Raw genomic sequence first — 23120 nt, 5'->3', positions numbered from 1 at the left:
CTCATATTACATTCTAGTTTTCCACTTTTTAATACATTTGAAAGTATGTGATAGAGAGACAGTACAGTGTTTGACATTGAAAGTACCTACCCACAGCAGTCGAGCAGACTTCTGCTGGGGTATGGCAAAGCCACTTGGAAAAACCACATGCAGAACGGCAGTACACCGCAATACTAGAACCAGTGGTAATAATAATGGTAATTTGTTACGTTTATTTATTATTATTACATTTGCGAATGATTATTTTTGGATGGCAGAGGTTGGTTGCCTGTTGTAGAATAACAAGTTGAGGGCAGTTGATTGTATTATAGGTGTAGGGAGGGGTGGCAAAGTTTTCTCAAAAAATCTATAGAATTCTTCACATGCTTTCATCAAACACACTGGTGTTCCTTCACCCAGTGGTTGAAATGCAACCAAGAACATTCACTCAAGTTCAGTAAAAGTGCAATTTTGAGGCACTTGTACTTTACTTAAATACTTTCATTTCATGCTTCTTTGTACTTCTACAGTACTACACTACATTTAATTGACAACATTAGTTGCATGAAATGGGCGATTCAGTGATTCACAGAGTCCAAAATAAACAACACCATCATCTGCAAACTTGTTGATGTCAACACCTTTTTCTTCAAAATGAAAAAAAAAAAATCAGGGTAATAAAAAACATACAGGGACAACATGCTGCATTTCAAATGGTGCTTTTATTGCAATGTGTTGCATTCCCACATTCATAGATGTTATAGATTTGTTAGTCAAAGCATCATTTCCTCAAGGTTGGCATCCTCACCTTGGAAAAAAAAGCAGAGGGATCAAATGCACGAGGTGTTTGTGTTTTGAGTGTAGTAGAGAAGTGTGTGTGTAAACTTGAGCAGCCACGAACATATGAATGAACAAACCTCCAAATTTAGACTTCCAGTAGATGCAAATAAAGAGTTTTTTAATTGTCAAACAAAAATAGTTTTTTGTTTGTCTAACAGCCTACAGGGCTCTCACTCCCTGCAGGGACTGGACCCGGCCTGAGACTGATTGTCTACAACATTCCAAAGAAAAGGTAGATTTCTTTATATTCACGTTACACACCTGAACAGGGGGGTTGGGGGGTATTAAAAGAGACAGAGAGAGAGAAAAAGAGAAAATATAACATGCATAAAATTCTCCCAGATGAACATTGTCACTCATATTGTCTTGTAATAGCTGCTCCGATGCCTCTTTTAAAAACAAACTTTACATGAGTGTAATATACAAAACTGGACAAAAATGAGTAAAATGTATAATATATATTTATATATATATTTATTTATATTAATTTGTACAAGGGAGAAAGTGGAACCTTGGTCATTTTTTCGCAAATTCTCCAGAGAAAGCATTACCATCCCCCCCCAAAACAACACAAGTGGTGAGTTAATAATAAGCCTTCTTGTAAAGTCTCTGAACCGTATCCAACCTCAGTCCCAAAACGACAGCACTCAAAAATACTAAACTGATGCTGTTCACATAGAGTAGATATTAGTTTTGAACACCTGCATTAGGAATGAGTGGGAGTTAAAGGACTATGGAGAGTCTTAGCGGTGCACAAATACCAGTTTGGACCAATGATGAGCAAGAATGCTTCAGGAAAAAAAGACTGATCAATCTCTATTGTCCTATCAATTGTGGAATATATTTCACACATCACTTAATTATTTTGCTATGAATTTCCATGACCCCAAACACTGAATCAGACATTAGCACGATCCTGTACCAGGCACTGGACCAATCCTGCACCAGGCATTGGCCCTGTTGTGCACAATACACTGGTCCCATTCTGCACCAGGCTTTGGCCCAATTCCATACCAGACACAGGCCCAATCCTGCACCAGACATGGGCAAGACCCTGCAATGCACATTGGCCCAATTTAGCATGAGGCATTTGCCTGATCACGCACCAGACATGAGCAAGATACCGCACCAGGTATTGGCCTGATCCTACACCAGGTATTGGCCTGATCCTACACCAGACAATGGCCCGATTCAGCACTAAGTATTTGCCTGATTCTGCACCAAACACTGGCCAGAACCTGCACAAAACACTGGCTGGATCCTGCACCGAGCATTGGCCTGATTCAGAGAATGGTATTTCCCTGATCCTACCCCAGACATTGGCCGGAACCTGCACCAGACATTTGAAAAATCCGACACCAGGCGCTGGCAAGGCCCTGCACCAGACATTGGCCCGATTGTGCACCACACATTGGAAATATACTGCACCTTCCATTGGCCCAATCATACACCAGACATTAGCCTGATCCTAAACCAAGCACTGGCCCAGTCCTGGTATCATCAGCACACCACAACATATTCCACATCAGGCAGCACAGAAGTGTGACAAGACAAGCAAAGCGGAGAAGACAAGCAACACAGGCAGTGTTATTTAATGTCAGTGCACAATTGTTGCTAGATAGCAGAGGTTAAGTCTCACACAACCAGCGAGTGTTCACCTTGGTTTAAGGAAAAACACATTCAAAGCTGCAGGAAAGTGAATGCCGAGCGGTGATGGTAGCTACAGAGCTAAGTGTTGACGGTTGCTAAACTGTGTTGCGAGCAGGAATGTTCTGAGAGTTTGAGCGGGAGGTTTTTTTTAACAGTTCGCCAGGTGTTAGCTGACAGCGCAGAGAGGAAGAGAGGGGGTGAGGGGGTCACCTGAAGAAGATTGGCATAGTATTTATATTGAGGATCGGTTGGTGTAGACAGAGAAAGAAAGAGACAGAGATACATTACAAAGAAGGTAAAGTGTGTACAATTTTTAGTCATCATTTGGATAATGGGTATTCACTACAGTCAAGTTCTTCATGAAGAACCTGAGCTATTCATTAATTTTCTTGTTACATTCAGGGGACTTATTCTATCTCCAAATACTGATCTTATTGAGACAGTTTCTGATGGCCTTGTCACTCCAAGTAAATCTGATATAAAGTGCAAAATTAGATTGTATTTGCAAATTCCTGGAATAATTTGATTAATCTTCTATTTGTGTAAAAAAGTCATTTAAAATACATTAAACTTTTTTTTTTATAAAGGTGAAAAAAGGTTTAAAAAAAACCCTGGTTAACAAGGTTATTATTGTTAAACAGCAAAGGAGCAATCTTTACTGCAGAAAGTATATACACGAGGCACCTCAAGTTTGGTATAAAGTATTCAGTTAATGGAAAAAAAAAGTTTTCTTTTCCCAAGAATGAGATTAAAAGCGGAGAGGTCATCAGATACCAACTAAATTCACTAGACTAACTGAAGGGGCTTTTTATCGTTTGTGTAAAGGAACTCTAAATACTTTGCCTATGAAATTAATGAATTAGTGTTGCTCCAGTCTTAATTCTACATACCTAAGTCAACATGAGGAAATGCTTGTTTCAGTAAGGTGCATAGCTATCAGTTGCAATGTTTTCCTTTCTTCCTGTAAACGAGTGATAGCACTTTAGGCACAAAAAGACCTCATTGGCAAAGTGGATACGTCTCTAAAGTGACCTCGCCTTAGGCCGCTTTAAAGGACAGATTGTGTCTTAGAAAGTAACAAGCGAAGGAAAGACAAACATGCAAAACAAACAGCAGCAGAATGTCGCTGTGTGAGAAGTCCAAATTAACAAAAAAGGGCCGCTACATAGTGTCTTGTCCAGTGATGATGAGGTTTGCATATGATATCCATCAAACATCTTGAAGCTTTGGTCATTTACTATTGACAAATGCAAAAAAGGCTACATCAGTCAGACAGTTAGAAAATAAAAAAAATAAAAGCCCACTCATTTACAACAACAACAACAACAACAACAACAACAACAACAACTAGGCAATGCTTCTCCATAAAACCAAGGCTCCACTCTCCCAGATCTGCTTAAACTTTTGACAACAGAGAAAATTAAATAATATGGCCTTTTTTTTTTTTTAAATTAACCCGTACAAAAAGCCAGTCCACACTGCTTCTCTCTCAGTAAAATCACATTCAGCAGTCGCTAAACCATTCTCTGGCATAGTTATCTGAAACACCCACAGGTACTGTGCAGGGTCTAAAGAGTAAAAAGAAAAGAATCAAACCAGGACATCTTCCACTTTTCCATCTTAGAGAACACCAGATATACAGTATTAATCACACACATACATACGCACTCACTGATAGTCATATACATACATACATCATCAGAAAAATAAAAAAGTAGAAAACATAAAATAAAAACATGACTGAGGCGAGTAGTTTTTTTGTTTTTTTTCGTTGTTTTTTTGTGTTTTTTTGTTTTTTTACCACAAACTCGGAGCACTACTTTTTTGTTGATTCTGAACAAATACATATTCACATTTCTCTGTTATATACATTATGTTAACATCTTGAAACCAATGTTATAAAATAACCTTGTACCTGTTAATTGTACTGAGGAAGGAGGGACTGTTGTTTTCCATTGAATGGCTGTTCCGTTACAAAGAAAAGATTACATTGGTTGTATTTGGCATGTTTTGATAAGCTGACAGTCGCTTTTTCTGCAGTTAACAGGGTTGTAGAGGAAACTGTTTCCATAGGAATGCCTATTCCACGCAGAGAAGTGAAAGGAAGGAGGGAGGGGGAGCGGGGTTATCAATACTGTATGTGTGATAACATCAGAGCAGATAAACAAGAGGAGGCTGAAACTGGCAGAATCCTTCCAAAATAAAAAAAAATTACATTCTCCCACTTTGTGCAGCTTCTGTCTCTTCTGAGTATTTTTACATCGACCAAACAGCGGCACAGGAGCGTCTGACCGGTGAATTCACACTGTGAGAAATATGATCAGAAAATCAACAAACTTTCTATAAAAGATCAGGTTTGGACACTCAAGAAGCTTGTTATTAACTGCAAATTAGATTTCGGCTGGGCCTTCTCTTTCTTTATCTGCCGAGTAAGTGCAATGATGAGTCAAAGCAAAAGTGAAGGCAATCAAAAGCCTCTTAAAGTCTACAGATTGTTGTTTTGGAAAATAATCAATGGCTTTGTCCCCGTTCTCTCCCAAAACTATTTTCTTGCGTTTGGAGTCACCTACTACAAAGTGCAAATCCAAATTGAAAACCGTGCCTATAAAAGTTTGGATGAGGACTTTTTTATTTGTATTTTTAAATTTTACTCTACTGCAGGTAGGATTCAGTTTAATACTGCATCACTGCCCTCTACTCAACATTCAACTTTCTTTCTTTAGAGTTCCGCAGAGCATTTTTACGTTTATGCATTAAGAAAAAAGGCCAACATTTGATGCTTTCAGCTCCCCCTGTGTGAGGAGTGGCTGCTTTTTTCTGTTTTACATGAGTGCAAAGTAAATGTCGTCACTTTGGGATCTGGGGAAACTGAGATTGACTTTTCATTTTACCATTTTACAGACTAAACAATTAATTAATCAACAAAATCTCTGCAGAATAACTGATTGATGATTGAAGTCATCAGTGTCAAGCCCAAAACCTCCAAACACACATTTCTCTGTTTGTTTTTGACTTATTAAGTGCTTGACAGCCAGCATTAAAATGTTACTGATCAAACGAGCACCCCACAGTGTGAAAAAAGAAAGATTACCAGACAGATTTCCTGTCTGATAAAACAGCAATGAGGTAATAAAGAGATGCTCTACTGATGGTTTTTCATAAATACACACACAGAAAAATAGAAAAAAACAAACAAACAAAAACAACTCATTTCAGAAAGGCTTAGTAAATATTTTTTCTGTTTTGAGTCCAGGAGGCAGAGCTTCCTGCATGTAGGACTTAAATTATTAAGAAAGATTAATGGCTGTTCCCGGGCCTCTGTTTGGATACACAGTGTGTGGATCTGCATGTATACACGCACAGATACACACACGGAGCTTTTCAGCTGAGCACAAAGTGGTTCTCACATCAAACAACGTCGGAGGAGTTGGTGGGTGGAATGTTGACCTTGCATACTATCCCTCTATATCTATTGCATACGGTGAAGTATCTCTGTAAAAAAAACAAGAAAACAAACAAACAAAAAAGAAAACAGTACACAGGAAAGCCCTATTCCACTGAAGTAGACTGTAATGTTGTTGACCTAATGTGAGCGATGAGTTAGGTAGTTGCATTTACAAGAGGGTGATGAAACGTCCTAATATCTGCATGTGAGGTCTGTGCTGTGTGCAATTTAAAAAAAAAAAAAAGCAAAAACAAACCCTCTCCACAGATTCCACTACTGTCTCCAAGTTTCCACGACACAAGGAAGAGAGAAACACTGAACCAAGAAAAAGGATTCACACAGGAGTAGTACAATCAGGGAATGTCTGATGTTGTGCTGGAGTAGAGACGTGGCAGATTTGACAGAAGAGGATCTTTGTGGTTGTTACAAATCACTGGATATTCCCTAATGAAATTACTCCTGTGTAAAAGGGCCTTAAAGGGATCCTTTGGATTTTTTGGAGTGGGGTTGTGTGAGGTGTTTATCCATGGTCAGAGTATTATATACAGTGGTTGTAGACCAGCACACCCCTAGTTTGGAGAAGCAGAGAGGATTAACGCAGCAGAAGCTGAGCAATGTACTGTTGTGAATGGGGGCCACAGCAAAACATATTTTACACACCTAAAATAATCAAAACACTTGAAGTGTATCCTATATCGAGAATATTTTCACCACTTTATCTTGCCATCAGACAGCGATTCCTGACTGAAAAATGAAGACATTATATCTCTAGCTTCAAAGCCACCGGACTCAATTGACAAAAACAGTAATTTTACTTGCAGAACATGGGAGTTGCTAGTCTGAAGCTTCTTTAATCACTTCATTTGTGTATGTTTCTGACTTTGGTCTTTTAAAGGATTGGTTCAGATTCACCCATTCACCCATGCCCTCCATTAGCAACAAGCTACTTAAACGTATTACACCAGGACAACACAGATAACCATTAATTAGCATTACCGTTTTGGACAAAACCGATTTATTATTATTTTTCGGGGTTTTGACCTTTATTTGATAGGACAGATCTTTATTATGGAAGAGGGGGAGAGAGGAGAAGACATGCAGCAAAGGGCCAAGGCTGGAATCGAACCCGCGACTGCTGTGACAAGGATATAGCCTTTGTACGTTGCGCGCCTGCTCTACCTGATGAGGTACAGGGCACCCCGGACCAAACTGTTCTGTCAAAATTTTCTGTTTACAGAATGTTAATACCCAATAACACTGGGTAACAAAATATGACATTGTTCACAAAGTAACAAAATTCTCCTGGTGCGCAACAGTCTTCAAAAATGTTGCTTACCAGACCATAAATCTGGCTAAAGTGATCAAGGCAGTGGTAGACCTGCAGCTCCCGTGTTCAGCGATGGTAAATTACTGTTTAAATAATTGAAATATAATGTACGCTTAAACTGAAATTGACTGTTTTAGGTGGGGCATTTTTATGTGTCCAAAATACATTATTTGCTGACCCCTTTCACTGCAGTACACTGTTTAGCCTCTCTGTCAGTACCCCAGCCTGCTTCTCCAAACTGGAGGCATGCTGACCGCTATCTACTGCTTGTAACATACTGCCTATTGATAAGCACCTCATACAACTCTACGTAAAAAGATCCAAACCATCCCTTTAAGAGACTGATACAAAATATGTGACTTCAGTCCTTATAGCATCCCACACTTCAAACCTTTGGGTATAGTGTATCAGATATTACTTACACGCAATATCAAAATCATATGTCTTTACATTAATTTATCATGTAAAGAGTATTTAGAGGCAACGGCTCGGCAGGGTTTTTTTCTTTTTCTAACTTCCTGGTAAAGTGTGCACTAGAAATAGCACATCTTTTTGTTAACAGAGGTCTGTCAGAGAGACAGTGTCTGACTGAGCAACAGTAGTCAACAGAAAACTACATGTGTGTTTGGCCAGTGGAGTGAAGTCTTCATCAGGGAACCAGAGGTGGAGGGAGGAGAGGGTTGAATCCCCAAAAAAACAGAACACTGACAAAAACAGGTTTGCAGGAGAAAATAAAATATTTTTTTTGGTGACTCAACCCATCCTGTTTTGATTTAATTTCATGACAGCTTTAAATCATCCATCACATCTTTGTTAGGAACTTCTATTACTAAAGCCTCTACTTAAATGTCATTATATAGGAACAATATCCAAAATCGCGTCATTTTGCTGTGACTAAGGGCCCACTGTGGATGCGGCTCAGTACCGTTAGCATCGCCAGAGGTCATGTCATCGCAGCAAAGAACGTGGTTTAAGATATTATGCTTTTCTTTTTTATACAATGGTTGCAAACACATGTACTGTCTGACAAGTTTTCTTGAAAGTATTGTACATACATAAAAATAAAAAAAGAGGAGAAAGCAAGAGAAGATGGCTAACTAGCTCCCTGGTTACCACAAGAGAAAAGCGAAGGAATCCAACCCCATTTTTTCTTTTCTTCGGAGAGTATCGTGGCTTCTTGTAGCACTGAATGGGATGCCGAAGGGAGCGTAGATTCTAGCTATATTTTATAATCGATTTCTTGAAAGTTTTCACATTTGATAAGATGGAATAACATCGTCCTCCACTGCAACATGTAGCGGTATTACATTATCTTGATGCCAAAAAAATAATCTCAAAAACCATGAGCTGACATTATTAGAATTTTAAAAAATAGAAAATAAAAACCTGGATCGAATCACATTATACATAGTTTTGCTGTTCTGAGTAATCAATTAATTACACTTTTTTCTTTTTTAAAGGAAAGCAGTTACAAGAGAAGAGTGAGCTCACCCCCAAGTCTTTGTCCTTCTGTACTGTACAATACTACCCGCCTGCATGGTGCACATGGCAAACAACACTGATAGGCCAAGAGATAGCATGAAAGATAGAGAGAGAGAGAAAGAGAGAAAGAGAGAAAGAGAGAAAGAGAGGGATAGAACCCAACAGGGCTCTGTATTCACAGCTGCTGAGGTGAGGGGTAAAATGTGACGGACAGACAGTTAAATAATCATAACAGTCTCTTTTTTATACTTTGAGAAAAATAAAAATAAAACCTCCTCCCAGGGGGAGAAAGACACGTAAGTTCCAAACTGAGCAGCATCCCGTCTGTCTCCCATCCATCCATACATCCATCCATCCAATCCATTCTTGCTGTTGTCAAAGCTTGTTCTGATGATCGTGAATATGATGATGATGATGATGATGACGACGACGACGACGACGACGGTGAGAGCAGAAGATTTTAAAAACAAAACAATTCAACCCAAAATTTGTTTAAAAACAGAAGACGTAATTGAATAATATGTAGAAGAAGAAGCAGAGCTTGGGAAAAACTCAAACTTCCACCAGGCACTGTAGCTGATAGAGAGAGACAGTCACAGAACCAGCTGATACTGAGCTTCTATCCCACAATGCCACAGAGGTCTGAAACCTTAACATTCCCACATCGCTGAGAGACAGGTAGAGGAAAAACAAAAACAAACAAAAATAAAAAGCCAGAGGTGCTGCTGTGTGGGATAATCCCACACTTTAAAACGATGAGCTCAGCTGTATGCTGAGACTCATGCTCCCAAGATGCACTGCTGCTGCTGCTGCGACGGCCTGACAGAAACCGTCCCGTCGCAAAAAAACAAAACACAAAACACAAAAAAGGAGGCCGGCCCTGATTTGACAGTGACGACAACTTGGCAAATCTACAATGATGTCGCAGTTGTTTTCTTGGGTCAGGAAGCAGGAAGTAGGTCACCAAGGAATGAGCAGCAAGACAACACTGCCTTTAATAGGCTGAGGCAGACAGACAGGTTGTCAGACAGATTAGACAGGCAGGTTTAAATACACTGCTGCTCCTTCTGACATGAGTCTTTTCTTAAAGTACTGGGCGGTAAAAACAACCAGCCCCGAGTCCCCTCCGCACAGATGTGGGCAGGCTGCGGAACTCCACCGACAGCCAAACCTCTCCGAGCCTACTCATGTGGTCGTCCAAACATCCATCCATCCATCCAAAAGGTGAGACAGAGACAGCAATGGGTCTGGTGCACCGACCTCCGAGGAGGAGGCGTAGAAGTGAGAAGTAGAGGGAGTATAGGAGAGCTGAAAGGGGTTGTGGGCCGTCACTCGGTGAGCAGCTGCTGGAGGAGGCTCTTCTGCTGGGCCTGGTTGTTCTGGGAGCCCTGCGCCCCAGGGCCCTTCTGGGAGGCCGTGGCTCCAATGGAGCCCTGGTTCAGGTAGGAGTCACTGCCAACCAGGTTCACTGTGCACTGGACATCTGCAAACACCTGAACCTGCTGCACCTACAGACACACGATGACATAATTAACAATGCTAAAGGGGGTTTGCAACTCAAAATTGAGCTGCTGAGTTGGCGCGCGACCTGAGGGGAGACTGGAGGATGGGTACAATATTTCCACAGCAACGCTGTTGGGTCAGGACAGCATTACTAGCAGTAAACACGAAATGAGCGGTGCTGCTAGCTCACTCCCACAAGACCTGGTTGGTGTGCAGTGCAGTTAACTGAAGAGTAGCAAAATTAACCTATGGACCAACATGCCTAACCCCTGTCATCCCTACCTTTGATTTAGGATGTCCTGATCACATTTTTTTGCCTTAGATCTGCGTCATTTAATATCGACTATCTGCCAATACTGAGTCCCAATCAGAGTCTTTTGTTCTCCTCTGTAACACAGCTGCACACTTCAAGAAGGCTTCTTTAAAGTTAATTAAAAAATACCTGCATGCAAGCTGTTCCTTGGTGTTTTTCATTTTATTCGCCTATTATCATTATTTATTTATTTATTTTACAAAATAAAAAATAATACGACAAACTGTCCCTTTAATCTTATTGGCCTCGCTGTCTTGAGGGAATGCCCCTGTCCCTTTAAGAGTCCAGCGTTTGTTGCTATGGTACAGCTTGTGTCTCAGTAACCTGAATGATCTGCAGTCTGTTGAGTGTTCATTTTCACTGTCTGCACATCTTTTGGGGTGGATTACCCTTCATTAATAATAAGCCGTGCTGGTTTTTTGCTTGCGGGGCTTTTGTTTCACTTTGCAGTGGCGAGTGTGGCTGTAGTTCTCTGCACTGGTCTCCTCTGCTCTTTCTGAGCGGGGCGGAGAAACATCATGCGTTACAGCTGAAAGCAAAACAGGAGACACTCACACTGAGCTGAAATGAAAGAAGTGCTCATAACTTTGATAAATAATGAATAAACAGTCTAATACTGCATTTTAGTATATGGTGCGTGGTGTTTCTGAGCAGGCACAGCTCAGCAGCTGCTCTTAAGTTCAGCAAAGAGGGGAGATAGACAGCTTACTGGAGCAGAAGTGATGAAGGCTGTGCTCCATGTTGCTCTGCATGAAAGTAAAAACATCTGAGTGACAGCTGACATAGAACAAAGGAATGTATGCTCCATAAACATTCCAGATTCTGATAAAAAAATATGCCTTCATTGGCCCCTGATCTGATGTTGGAGAACAGATATTTACAATACAAAGATAAGTACAACGATATAACGATTTGATCAAATCACTACGTAAGATCATTATCTAACCTGGCAATGATAAAAACCAGACACTGCAGAGCGTAATGAGTTATTTCGAAAAATTGTCTGGCCAAATTAGAAAAATCCTCCTTGTATAAACAGACATACTGAGTGTCAGGTTTCCCGATTCTTCCTGTTGAAGCCTCAAGTCTAACTGGTTAAAGGTTCAGTTTTTATGTTTGGAAAAACTTAGTTCTTGGTTCTTTATCATGCCGGTGTTGCATCCCAACACACAGCAGCTTTACAACATTTTCTCTGTTGTTTGCAAGCAGACAGAAATGACAAGGAGGCATCTTCACACAATACAAACATACACATAATCACAAAGACAAAAAAAATTCATAGGAATCCCCAACACTTGGTTGCTTTTCATTTATAGAGCCAGACATTTCATGACTGAAAAATGTCTGAGTTCTTTGGTAAAAAGACTATGTAACACTATTTCTAACTGTCCTCAAACTTATAATCTGGAATTTCTGCAGTGCAATTTCATCATCAGCTGAGAAATACACTGATACTAATATATCTGAGATGCCAGTAACATATGGCCATGCTGATCTACTGGTTACCTTTCTTTTATATGAGACTGGGTATCTGTGGGTTTCAAGAACTAACTTTTAAGAACAAATGACTACTTATAGTTAAGACAAATTTGACAACCAAATTAAACACAAATCTGGTGAAACCAGCATGTCCTCGATAATTGCATGAATTTTTGACATTATGTACAGAAAAAAAATATAGTACGTAACGTAATGTCAATTTGTGCTATCATACTGCGTAACAAAATACTGTATTAAATTGACTGAAACAGTGAAGTCACATCAACATATATACAATATAAATGTGCAAAACACCCTGAATACATAAATTAATAGAAAATATAATGTACAACACATGAGCAACAGATGCCATCATTACGAGGTCATTACCAGCATGGTGTACGCCAGGGTAAAAGGATACGGTAAATGCAAAGATAAACTACACTTATATTTCATGGACTTCAAACTTTAGGCAATGCATTCCTTGAACCATAAATGGAATCAGATACATGGACAGAAACAGCAACACTGCAAATGCATCAAGAAAATAAAGCCCCTGGAGGTTAAAAGTGACTAACCTGCTGGTCGCTGCACACTGAACCGACGTTGCTGAGGTTACTGTTGCTCATGCCAACCGGCTGCCCCATGGGAGGTAAAGAGGCGACACCACCTGAGCCCCCAGCCATGGAGACGGTGATGCTCATGTTGTTGTAGACCCCCTGCTGGCCAAAAGCCTGCCCTGCACTCTGTCCTGACTGACTGAACAGGCTGCAACACAGGGACAATCAGAGAAGACAGAACATCACACTGAGGGTCTTATTGTAACACACAAACGTAAAACAAGTGATTTTCACCTAAAATCTACATTAACTTTTCAACTGTGTTCACTATTTGACCTGTTGCTGCTGATGCCTGTCTGTTGCCAGCTCTTCATTTCTGGTGACTGGTAGCCAGGGGGTGGGGCTTGCTGTAGCAGAGGACTCTGGGAGGTGGAGTTTTGAGGTGACAACAACGGGCTGGTCGGGCTCATCTCAGGAGGGAAAGATGGATCTTGCTGGGCAATAGCTTTGAAAGAGGGAAAGTAGAAAAGTTAGGTCAGTTCAGAAAAATTATTCTAAATTGTTTATAATGAAAACTTGAAATACAGCCATGTGGTTGTATGCCTCCAGTCAGGTTGCAGTTACAGTTTTACATCCATGTCTGTGAAAACATGGATGTTTCACCCATATGTTCAACCGAGTAGCACAGACGATCTATACAATCACCACAGTTTTGAGGTGGACACCAAAGATAAGTGTCACCAAGTCAGTGTGTGACCAAATATCTGGCCAAAAACAAGTTTTATGAGCTCACCATCGCCTTGACATTTGACTGTCGCCCCCTGATTCTAACCAGTTCATTTTTGGGTCCTAGTAGATCTTTGTGAGAAAAGTCCCTCAGGGCCATCTACAGATATTGCATTCACGAAAATGATTTGACTGATACAAGCTCACATTGACCTTGACCTTTGAACACCAAATTCTAATCAGCTCATCATTGAGTCCAGGTAAATGTTTGTGCCAAAGTTGAAGAAATTCTCTTAAGGTGTTCTTCAAATATCACTTTTACAATAATGAGACAAATGCAAGGTAACTGTGACCTTGACCCTTGACCACCAAAATCTAATCAGTTCATCCTTGAGTGCACTCGAACGTTTGTGCAAAATTTGTAGAAATTCCCTCAAGATGTTCATGAGATATTGATTTCACAAGACTGAGGAAGACAAGGTCACAGTGACCTTCACCTTTGACTATCAAATCTAATTACTTCATCCTTGAGTCCAAGTGCATGTTTGTGCCAAATTTGAAGGAATTCCCTCGAGGCATTCTTGAGATATTGCATTCACGAGAATAGCCTCAGGGAGAGAAGTACATATGTACGTACAGACGGACAATTCGAAAAACATAATGCTCCTGGCCTCTACTACCGCCAACATGGAGGCATAAAGAGTGCGATGCATGACCATGGCAAGACAATTGGTAATTTGGGATTATTTTAAATAAAACTTCTCCTAATTTACAATAAACTGTAGCAAAACAAACAGCGATTTTACATAAAAATCTAGTATATTGCAAACTCACCAGACCCTCCAAACTGCTGAAACAGGCCCTGTTGCAATGAGGAGTTCACGGTGCTGCTGAACTGGCCCTGCACGCCGCCCATCAGCGTCTGGGTATTCAGGGGAACTCTGCCGGGCAGTTTGTTGTCCAGAGGGCCCCCGGTTATGGGGCTGAAGTGACTTGGTGAGGTAGGGGATTTTCCCGTCAATGGGTTGAACCCTGGTGGGAAGTTGAACTGCTGCTGCTGTTGCTGTTGCTGCGTCTGTTGAGGCGTTGTTGAGGGCCCTTTTGGGACCCTGGCAGTTCCGATGGGCCCCACGGCTCCGGTTGGAGTGCCTGCCATGTTCTGTCTCATCAGCATGACCTTCTGCTGGAAAAGCTGGCGCTGGCGGTGCTGTATGCTGTACAGCTCCCTTTGACGCTGGGCCAGCATTTGAGCATTTAGTGGAGGCTGCTGAGAGATGTGATGTAAAAAGAGCACAAATATGAGGGTCTTTCAAACAAAGGAAAACCCACTAAAACAACTGACAGTCTCATTTTCTAATGCCAGTAGCTGAGTATGCCTTTCTGTTTTCTATTTTCCTTTTTTTTTACCTGGTGTGTCACGTTTAATGTCACAAATGCAGCGTATAAAGCAGCATGGAGGCCAGTGAAAACATTACGAAGCTTACTTTGTTTTTATATATCTTACTTGTTGAGTTTCTCTTCCAAACTTGGTGTCAACTAATTTGAAATGATGTGTGGTGCTTGGACGCAGACAGACAGAAAACAGGTAAAAATGAAGATATCCACCACTGACTGAATATATAGCTGGAAAACATGTACCCACTTATCTCCCCTTCTGCAAAAGTAAAGCCAAAATATTCAAGATACAGCCACTGCCATCTTGTGCTGTTGACATTATTGGGAGCCAGATTCTGCGCAGTAGCAATCTTTGCGGTGGTGGAGTTCCCACCCAAACATGCATCTGACCAATCACAAGCAGCACCATTAAACGCAAGCAAACAGACTAGCATACACAGCTAGCAATCATGGCATAAAATCCCCTTTTTCATTAAAGCAAAACTTACCAGAAAAACAATAATATGAAAAAAACATCAAGATGATAAAAACAACCTTAAATGACAGAAACCATCTTTTGAAATTTTTTATTTGGCATGTACTTTGACTTTTTAGTTTGGCCAATGTCCACTTCACTAACATGGAGGGGGTGGGGTCTACGACCTGTGCTGCAGTCAACCACCAGGGGCGATCCAGATGTTTTAGCTTCACTTTGGGGGAGCTGTGCTATGTCTTTTATCTTTATATACAGTCTATGATCGCAACAATGGAGGAACCTGGAGTCGGGAGTTTGAAAGCCACACGAAATGTAAAAAACTGTCAAGAATCTTCACATGTAAAGTATTAATTAAAAAGGGATATAGTGTTTTTGAAAATGGATACAGTATTTCAAGACACAATGCAATATTCAGGTGTACTGATATTTTCTCAAAAAAAAAAACCCAACATCAAAACTGCAGACTGTGAAACCAAAACAACAAGCTAAGAGATAATGAAATGCTCTGTAGAGCCGAGAGGAGAGAGCTGATAATTATCTACTAGCAACCCTATACATAGTGATTTGATCCTTTGTAAATATAAACATATTTCTTACAGAAGCTTTAAGTGGCTGAATCAATGTAAACAAATCATTTCAGTAGTTTCTGGCTCTGTAGAAAAGCAGCAGTGGGTGGTGAGGGAAAGCCAAACTTAATGACTCACCTGTGAGGGCATCTGAGGTTGTTGGACCCCCTGACGAATCCCGATGTTCACATGCTGGGCTCCTCCAGGAAACGCATTCAAGCCTGCCATCCTGTTCTGGAGCTGAGACACAGAGAACAATACACACAGGTCAGACAGGTTCGGAGGGACGAGAAGAGAGAGGGTGATAATAGACTGAAGGGAGCCCAGGATTTAATAAGACAAGAAATAAATCAGATCATTGAAAACGGAAGAAAAAATATCATTAGAGGGATGGAGACAGAAGAGCGGAGTGACAGAGAGCAAGATGAGTCACATATTAGTGATAATGGAGGACAGGGAAGTGGGGAGTTCTTTTAAAAGCATTTCAATCAATATTTAGGAAATTAAATCAGAAGATTCATGATGATCAAATAGGACTCAGACTAACACAAAAAGCTAAAAGTAAATACTTTGTGCTATTCATTACACGTCCGGCATTTGTCGATCACAGTCAGCAGCAATGAGCAAAGTGTGTGAGCACAGAAAGCGTGAAAATAACTCAAAGGTGTTCCTTTCCTTTGCTTTTTATTGCAGCCCTTTAATTGTGTGAATGAATCTGAAAAGCTCTCACGCTATTCAAATGTTTGGATGATGATACTTCTGTTGAATGTAATTTAAAGTTGTAAAATGCAGGGTTATAATTAAGATATTTAAAATAAAATAAATAAATAATTATATATGTATGTATGTGTATGTATATATATATATATATATACACACACACACATATATATATATAAGAATTGCAAAACAACTGTGATTTTAATATCAATAAAAATATGAGAATTTTTTTTTGCCATAATCCAGCAGCCCTACAAACCTCCACCTCTGTGTCCTCACCTGCTGTGGGCCCTGCAGCCTCTGCTGCAGCTGCAGGCGCAGTTGATTTGGTGGCAGCCTGAGCTGAGTGTTGATCCCCTGTGGTCGTGTCATGCCTGGCCTCAGCCCGATGCCCGTTGTCCCACCGGGGAAAGCACCCCGGGGGGCTCCAAACCCAAGGCCCTGTGGCCCCACCACCGTGGCCAACTCTGGAGGAAACTGGGCCTGTGGAGCTGGTGTAAATTGGGAAGTGTAGGTGGGGAGCTTAGAGTCAACAGAACCTGGAGTGGCAGTAGGTTGCTGGGTTGGAAAGTTTTGGGGCAAAGGATCAAAACTGCCACCCTGGGGAAAGGTAGAAAAAAAAGATATTAATGATGTGTTACTTTTTTTAAGTGTTTAACTCTTCATCTTAAATACGTTTGTTAAGCAAAATAACTCATCTTAACAAAACCTGTGTTATGTGTATAGGAAATAGACAAAAAATTTGAGTCCCCACAACACAACAGAAGAAAACTGACAAAAAAAATAGGGAAGCACGATATTGGATTTTTTGCCGATATCCAATAAGCTGATATAAAAACAACTCATTTGGCCAATAATCGATACCAATATATCCACTTTTCCCCTACCTAATTTTAAAGTGTTTTTTTTTTTTTTTAAAAGACCAAAGACCAAATTTACAGTTGTCAAAATTAAAGAAAAAACAACACATAGTAGCATCAATTACTTAAGATTAGGGAAAAGTTTGCCCAAATATATTTCTATTGTAACATGACTTTTTCTTAAATTTAATGCAGGAGGCATTCTGAGTGTACTTATTTATATATATATATATATATATATTTTTGCAGATTTTACACACCAGAAAAACAATTCCTAAAAATCGTACTTTCCATGTCTAATCATTTTTTAAGACTTTTGAAAGATTGATTTATGACATTTTAAAACTAACTGAGGTCTTATTTTGTTTAAATCTATTAATTTAATGCCTTTTAAGTCTTTTGAAGGATCCACGGGAGCCCTGCTATTTGTTACATTGCACAAAATGAAGCATATCCCTTGACAGCAGTTGATATGTACTGTACATTCTCAACAGGCTAAATTACAATGCTAGAATAAAGTTGGAAGTACGTGGTTAGAACAGTGCAGCTGAAGTAATATTGTGCATCCTTAATGATCTTAAAACTAAATCAGCAGTCTTTCTGAACTGCACATATGCCCACTACACTGTGTAGAACTGTGCACATCCACTGCCCAGCTCTCTAAATATCACAATATTTGATCACACACTTACCTGCACAAGTTTGTCAATACCCAATGCCTTATCCAGCTCAGCCAGTTCACTCTCATCAGTCCCACTCAGGAAGGAGACGAGCTGCTCTAGTAGAGCTTTCTCATCATTTCGGCCCTCAGGTGTGGTCGGTGGGCCCAGCACTTCATCCAGCGTACAGGGCACACACTGTCTGCTCACACATAGAACACTGCACTTTAGCATCTGCACTACACAGGAGTGTCAGTGGCTTGAATAACTTTTTTGTTTAGCATTTTTCTCCCACAACTGATGGTAGATTAGCTATTGAGAGTACAGTGATACTTACTCTTGTGGTGATGCCAAAGGAGCTTGCAAAGGGGTTCCAAGACCATCGAAGGCCAAGGTATCAGACAGAGCGAGAGGCTGGAACTGGGAGTCTCCCACATCCATCTTGGACAGGCCTGACACAGGTTTTAACACAGTCTTATTACAATTACCATACTAGGAAAAGAAATCTCTTAACACAGAATCTGAACTACAAAAAAAGTCAGATTCCAGAATTAGAATCAAATTCTTGACCAGTATTTGACTGTATTTAAACAGTAATTTAATATCAGCTTATAATCCTGCCTTTGATGCCAAAGTTTCATCGGTTTCAGCGATACAGAATCAAGCTGCTCTCTTCTACAGTATGGTGCAAAGCTACACCACCTGTGCAGTCATATATGTAACAGAATATAGTCTGACCACACCCACAGGTGATACTGAGTGTGGTCATTTATGTAGGTGTTTTGAAACTTTCAACCTTTAGAGGTCAGCTTAACAATGCTTCACTGCAACAGAAGGTTTAGTGTCGAGTTCCTACAGACAGGATTCCCACAGTGGTCATTTTCTAGACATTTTCTATGACTAACTACGACTGTTAGTGCATACCAGTGCTTGAACTGAATGGGTTGATAATTTCTGCCTCTGGAAAGGGACTGCTGTCTTTGGGGGTCTGGAAGGGGTCTCCCTGTCCCTGGTTCTGTGTCTGGCTTGGAGTCGGGGGGCTGCAAAAATCAAAGGATGACTGACTCTGGAGGCTGCAGCCAGAGGGCGGGCCACCATCGCTGAGTCCTGGAAATGAGAAAAAGCAAACAAACAAACAAACAACAATACACAAACTCTTGGTGAATAATACTTATACTCAGATATTATATGTACAGCATATAGTCATATGACTTTCAGCACAATTAAACTATTTTGGTTGAGTGTGTGGTCTGTTAAAATGGTAATGCTTCCCAATAGCCACTAGGGGGCACAAAGACTAACAATGTAAAGGTAAAAAAAATGAATGAGTAAAATGACAGAGCTCTGGATTATACTACTGTAAAGGATACTACTACTCCAACTCATAAACAACAAGTATAATAGTACCAACAACAACTATAACAATAATGATGATGATAATAATATTGAGAAGAACATTTTGATAACCTATAAAAAATATTTAAAACTTCTAAGAAAAACAGGATTTTGTAATTTTTAAAATGAAAATGGTCTCATATAGACAGTGAATTAAACAAAAACACTTAGTAGTTTGGATTAAATATGAAAACTGCATTTCAGAACAACAGTTTCCATAGGCTGTATGTAGGTAGAATGCTAAGGTGAAACTGTACCTCTGTTAGGAGTGCCGGGAGGCTCTCTCTTGACATTTACGTTGCGGGGAGTGCTGGCCTCGCCAGGCTGGAGCTGAGTGGGTGACTGCAGTTTGAGCTGTGGGGAAGGGGAGTGTAGCTGGGGTGACGGTGACTGCAGCTGGGAAAGGGACTGCGGCTGGGACAGTGGGGACTGGAGCTGAGGCAAAGGGGACTGGAGTTGAGCTGAGGGCTGAGGGGCTGGAGAGTGGAGCTGGGGGCCTCCTCCAGGGGTTGCTGAATCCTCACTGCCCTGCTTGGCCCCACTTGGGCCTCTCAGGCCAGGCAGCAGCTGGGTGAGAGGGTCCATTTCAACAGGGCCACCAGACATCTGAGGAGAGGAAATGGTGAGTGGAGCAGAAACAAATGAAAAGGGAGGAAAAAGATGGGATGGAAGAAAGAATGGTGTAGTGGTGTGAAAGAGTGAAGAATTAAAAAATAATGGGTGTCACGAAAAAAGGGGTGACAGACAATCAGTGACAGAGAGATGAGGAGAGAGAAAAAGGTCAAAGGCCAGTGAGCTTCAAAGGCTGCAGCTGGTAGCTGAGCCTACAGTGGAGACAAAGTCCAAGAAAATAAACATTCAACATGATTTACAATTGCTGTCAGGCAACTGCCAACGCGGGAGCAAAGCTCAATAGGGAAAAATTCCAGTGGTTAATTATGAGGTATTCTCACAAGGAGGATGCACATTTAAAGCATTAGGTCATTACAGTTATGAATTGGGGGTCATGACAGTTGATGCAAATACCGATAAAGACATCTAAAACACTTCAGTTTTTAAAAAGACTGAGGGCTGATAAAGATCACTTAAAAACCCTGCAAACCTCACAGGTGTTTTCAGTTATTTTGGCTGATTAACTGTGTGCTCAGGTTGAAGGTGGTTGACACAATGCTAACAGGAGAGTCCAGCAGATGTCAACTACACACAGTCTGTAGCCATGGATGGATTACTGAACGGGCCTACCTGGCACTGGCCAAGGGGGCAAAAGTGTCAGAAGGCACCCCTGGGCCTTCACTTGCAAAATGTAAAATGACAAATATACATATACCAACCAGGAAAAGACTCAAAATGACTAAAAACAGATGCAAAAGACAATAGAATAACTTCAACGAGACACAAGACTAATTTAAAGAAACTAATACAACTAACAAAAGACAGATACAACCATAATGAGACATAAAATGACCTAAAAGAGACACAAAAAGATACAAAACGATCAGAGAGCGACACAAAACAACCACAAGGAGACACAAAATGACAAGAAAGACACAAAACAACAAAAAGATGCACAATGTCTAGAAAGAGACACAAAAAACTCAAAAAGATGCATAATGCATAGAAAGAAACACACACAAAAAAACACGAGGGGTCATAATACGACTATAAAAAGACACAAGACAACCACAAGAGGAAGAAAAATGACAACAAAGCCACACACATAAAAAAACAAAAAACCAATCAAGAGACACAGAATGACCTCAAAGAGACCAAAACGACTAAAAAAAAATGCATGACGACTAGAAAGAGACAAAAAAAACACAAGCAGAAACAAAATGACTACAAAACCACACAAAACAACCACAAGACCCACATGACCTCAAAGAGAAAGAAAACTGAAAATGATACGTAACGACTACAAAGAGAAACAAAACATCCACAAGAGACAGAAAATGAGTAAAAAGCCACACAAAACAACCAAAAGACACACAGAATGACTACAAAAACACATAACTACGAGGAGACACAAAATGTAAACAAAGAGACAGAAAACTTAAAGAAAACGCCTAACAACTACAAAGAGACACAGAACAATTACAAAGTCTGTGTGTTTTGCTACAATGAGGGGTGGTAGGGCCCTTTGCATATCAGTGCCCAGGGGCCCATTGTCCTATAATATGCCCCTGTCAGTACTGACTGAAAGAAGGACTTATGTGTGGATTTATCAGGAGTGTGATGGACCTTTAAATGTACGTCTTTTAAAGAATTATGACCAAGATAAGTACTGAGAGGCACATTATGCAGTTTAAAGATAATGTTGATAATGGTGAAAATGACCTCAAACATATTCTGACACTTCTGTAAAGTAATGTAATGTGATTTCTCTACCGCAGTTTACAAAAAATACTAATGAATATGCCATAAGTCAGTGCAGTTCTTGTTTACCACACTTTTCTCTACTCTAAACACAAGAACACTCGACCGTAATAATTGTTAGGAGGCCAAATCTTTGGATTTCTTTGAGATATATGATACATGCACCCAAGCATTAACAACTGTACCGTGGAATCTCGGCTGTCTCTGCGGCTGTCTCGGCGGTTCTCTCCGACGGGGCTCGATTTTGGGCTGATGCACGCAGAGCTACTGCAAACTCCTGCAGGTTTGGATGCAACTCCTGCAGCACCAGCAGACCCCGCACAGGCCACTCCCTCCACACTGGCTCTCTTCTCCACTTTTACCCTAACCGTCTGCAGGCTGAGAGCAGATGGAGGTGGCAGGTCCCCCAAGTCCTTCAAAAACAAATTGCGCTTTCTGTTAGTGTCTGTCCAGGCATCATGGCTCAAGAGGATAAATAATATGGATTTTACAGGACAAATACCAATGCAGATGAATTAGTTATTTTAATGAATCAATAATAGATTCTTTACTCACATTCAAAATTATTTTCGTACTCTGTCATGAACAGATTTTCATCATTTTTAAAGAAATTAAAATAAACACTGGTAGATTTGTGGGTTTTTCAATTGTAAAAATGAAGAAAACAACAACAACAACCTGCAAATCCAAAATAAGAAAATAGTTTAATGTCAGAATGTTTCTAAAAACTGCATAAGTGGGTTTTAGGAAGAAATTTCTTTTAAAGAGCGGCTGATGAATGAGGCCCAATAAGTACTAAAGCGATACAAATGCATAAAAAGTTACAAAAAGTAACTTTTTATTAGGGCTGCCCGTGGAAGGTCAGAAATTTGAATCATCAGTCAGGGACCCTTAGTCAACTGAGACTGCTCTAAGTTTAGCAGTTGTTTTTTTTCTGTGCAGTGTATTTTTGGGGATGTTTTGGTCCCCAGATTTTGCTGCAGAGTGAGCGCTCTTGACTTTCATGCTACTCTATGCAGTTGCATAGAGTAGTTGCATACATGCAGTTGCATACATGCAGTTGCGGACATGCAGGCGGCGGCACTGAGGGAAGGAGAGAGGCCGCACTCAAATGGGAGGAAGTGGTGAATTTACAGCTCACAGCAAGTTAAGAGGATACAGCCTTTTTGCTTTAGTTGATGTCTAATGCATCAGAAGTTGCTGCACATTTGCGATCCATTGTTAGCACAGTTAGCATGTTTACGATGTGACATGAATGCTGTCACACTGAACATCCCACAGAGCTTCTCCAAAACTTTAAAACTTTGTATGGAAAAAAGCACGAAGCACTGAATGTTCGTATAGAACAGCCAAACCCGATTTGACTGGCAGTC

At 40.5% G+C, this 23120-nt stretch overlaps 1 protein-coding gene across 4 annotated transcripts in view; it reads right to left on the bottom strand.

Moving 5' to 3' along the window:
• Positions 1-682: 682 nt before the first annotated feature.
• The window catches only part of ncoa1 (nuclear receptor coactivator 1), a 71940-nt gene continuing 49502 nt past the window's right edge, over positions 683-23120 (bottom strand). For 3 of the 4 annotated variants that reach the window (XM_042504031.2, XM_042504033.2, XM_088089173.1), the window contains exons 12-22: positions 21933-22160; positions 19632-19980; positions 18904-19086; positions 18317-18431; positions 18013-18181; positions 16740-17060; positions 15879-15980; positions 14139-14571; positions 12915-13083; positions 12597-12786; positions 683-10231 (exon numbers count right to left, since the gene is read on the bottom strand). In XM_042504031.2, coding sequence (XP_042359965.2) covers positions 10052-10231; positions 12597-12786; positions 12915-13083; positions 14139-14571; positions 15879-15980; positions 16740-17060; positions 18013-18181; positions 18317-18431; positions 18904-19086; positions 19632-19980; positions 21933-22160 — 2439 coding nt within the window. In that variant the 3' untranslated portion in view covers positions 683-10051. The remainder of the gene's footprint in view (positions 10232-12596; positions 12787-12914; positions 13084-14138; positions 14572-15878; positions 15981-16739; positions 17061-18012; positions 18182-18316; positions 18432-18903; positions 19087-19631; positions 19981-21932; positions 22161-23120) is intronic. The other variant, XM_042504034.2, reaches the window with a different exon arrangement.

Source organism: Plectropomus leopardus, chromosome 16, assembly GCF_026936395.1.
Source record: "Plectropomus leopardus strain MGB_pleo_1.0 chromosome 16, ASM2693639v1, whole genome shotgun sequence".
Classification (NCBI taxonomy): Eukaryota; Metazoa; Chordata; class Actinopteri; order Perciformes; family Serranidae; genus Plectropomus; species Plectropomus leopardus.
This window is presented reverse-complemented; position numbering and strand designations above follow the sequence as displayed.